At 70.5% G+C, this 2,515-nt stretch overlaps 1 protein-coding gene across 1 annotated transcript; it reads left to right on the forward strand.

The window, feature by feature from the left end:
• The first annotated feature begins 1,477 nt into the window (after positions 1 to 1,477).
• LOC112956402 (beta-1,3-galactosyltransferase 2-like) lies at positions 1,478 to 2,488 on the forward strand. The gene has a single exon (XM_026049910.1). It carries the CDS (start codon positions 1,478 to 1,480, stop codon positions 2,486 to 2,488), a length of 1,011 nt encoding a protein of 336 aa, XP_025905695.1.
• Positions 2,489 to 2,515: the final 27 nt, after the last annotated feature.

Here is a 2,515-nt window from a genome sequence, read left to right on the forward strand (position 1 = left end):
AGGAGGGAGCAGGGAGCCGAGAATGGGACCGAGCGGCTCCACAAAGGGACCAGGGAGTCCGGGAGGGAGCAGGGAGCCCGGGATGGGACCGAGCGCTGCTCCCCTGGGAGACCCGACTCAGCCCCGGCAGGAGACAGCTCCGCAGCCCCGGAGCTCCGGGAGTCCCGGATCGGGAAGCAACGCTGCATCCGGCAGCCAACCTACCGCAAAAGAGGGTTGGGGCATCCTGACCCCCCCAAAAAGGGGGTTGGGGATCCCCCTGTGTGGGACCTTCCCGACACCCCCGGCCACATCCTGCGGGGTCACCCGGGACCAGCCGCCAGCGCCGCAGTCCTGGCCTGGGCTCCTGTCTGGCTCCGCTAGGATCCCGGCTCCTGCTCTCTTGGGACAGGCCCTTCCCATGGGCACCCGGGAGCCGCTGGAACTGGGTGACCGTCCGGGATGATCCCGAGTCCCAGATGGTGACAGCCCGGGGTGTGTGGCGAGTGTGGTCCTGGAGGACAGCATTCCCACATCCCGGAGCCCATGAGCCATTCCCACATCCCGGAGCATGCTCCTGCGGTGTGTGGCATTCCCACATCCTGGAGTGTGCTCCTGGGGTGTGTGGCATTCCCACACCCCAAAGTGTGCTCCCAGAGCCCATGAGCCATTCCCACAGCCCGGAGCGTGCTCCCGGAGCGTGCGGCATTCCCACACCCYGGAGCGTGCTCCGGGGTGCACGGCCTCCTGCTATCGGGCTCCCTGTTTGTGCTGGCCCCACCTGCGGCGGCCCCGCAAGGCAAAAGGTCCCTGGGCTCTTATCGTGCCTGGCGGCTCTTATCAGCCCTGGGCTGCGCGCCGCCTCCGCCGGCAAATCCCAGCTCCCGCGCTGGGAATGCTGAGGGCTGGGGGGGGGGCCGGGCGCTCCCTGCGCATTCCCTGTGCTCTTCCCGGCTCCCTCTCTGCTTCCCAGGTCCCTCTGTGCTCCCTGGATCCCTGTGTGCTGCACACAGGTCCCTGTGTCCCTGCCTGCTCCCTGTGTTCCCATGTGCTCCCTGTTCCTGCACGCTCCCTGTCTCCGCACATTCCCTGCATCCCTGCAATGCTCCCCRCTCCCTGCAGCTCCCTGCACGCTCCTTGTCCCTGCCTGGTTCCCATCCCCATTCTGGCTCCCCATCCTGCAGGCTTCCCAGATCCCATTCCCGGCTCCCATTCCCAGCTCCCTTTCCCAGCTCCTGTACACTCTGTGTCCCTGCCTAGTTCCCATCCCCATTCTGGCTCCCCATCCCGCAGGCTTCCCAGCTCCCATTCCCAGCTCCCATTCCCAGCTCCCATTCCCAGCTCCCATGCACTCCACGTCCCTGCCTGGTTCCCAAGCCCATTCCGGCTCCCCATCCTGCAGGCTCCTGGGCTCCCATTCCCATCTCCCATCCCCAGCTCCGGAGCCGGCTCGGCTCTCACATGCCCCGTCTCCCGCAGGTCGGTCCCGGCGCTGCCCATGAAGTGCGCGGCGCCGCTGCGGCTGCTGCTGGTCTCCGTGCTGCTCTCGCTGGCGCTGCTGGGGCTGCGGCTGCAGCAGGAGCCGCCGCCGGCGCCTCCGGAGCCTCCGGAGCCTCCGGCCGCCTTCGCGTGGCGGGAAGCGCCGGGCGCCAACGGCACCACGCGGGCCCCGCGGCACCCGCTGCGGCCGCCCTACCCGTATCCCTACCGCTTCCTGCTCAACGAGCCGCACAAGTGCGCGGGGCAGGCGCCCTTCCTGGTGCTGCTGGTGGCCTCGCTGCCGCAGGACACGGCGGCGCGGCACGCGGTGCGGCGCACGTGGGGCAACGAGAGCGCGGCGGGCGGCGCGCGCGTCGTGCGCCTCTTCCTCACCGGCGTGCACCCCGTGTTCGGCGCGCCGCTGCAGCGGCTGCTGCGCGAGGAGAGCGCGCGCTACGGCGACCTGCTGCAGCAGGACTTCCTCGACACCTACAACAACCTCACGCTCAAGACGCTCATGGGGCTCGAGTGGGTGAGCAAGTACTGCCCCGGCGCCGCCTACGTGCTCAAGGCCGACCAGGACGTGTTCCTGAACCCGGCCTACCTGGTGCGGCGGCTGCTGCTGCCGCCCAAGCGGGGCTTCGTCACGGGCCACGTGTACCGGGGCACGGCGCCGCTGCGCAGCAAGCTCTACAAGTGGTACGTGCCGCGCGAGGTGTTCGCCGAGGCCACGTACCCGCCGTACTGCGGCGGCCCCGCGTACGTGCTCTCGGGCGACGTGGCGCGCGGCGTCTTCGGCGCGGCGCAGCGCCTGCCGCTCATCAACATGGAAGACGCCTTCGTGGGGCTGTGCCTGCGGGCGCTGCGCGTGCGCCCGGCGCCGCCGCCGCCGGGGCTCTTCAACATGCAGCGCGTGCCCTTCGAGCGCTGCCGCTTCGCGCGCCTCGTCATGGTGCACCACTACGAGCCCGCCGAGCTGCTGCGCGTGTGGCCGCAGCTGCAGGGCGCCGACGCCGCGTGCCCGCCCTAGGCGCCCGGCGCCGCTCCGACGCCGCGG

Source organism: Nothoprocta perdicaria, unplaced genomic scaffold, assembly GCF_003342845.1.
Source record: "Nothoprocta perdicaria isolate Ctin4 unplaced genomic scaffold, notPer1 scaffold_628, whole genome shotgun sequence".
Classification (NCBI taxonomy): Eukaryota; Metazoa; Chordata; class Aves; order Tinamiformes; family Tinamidae; genus Nothoprocta; species Nothoprocta perdicaria.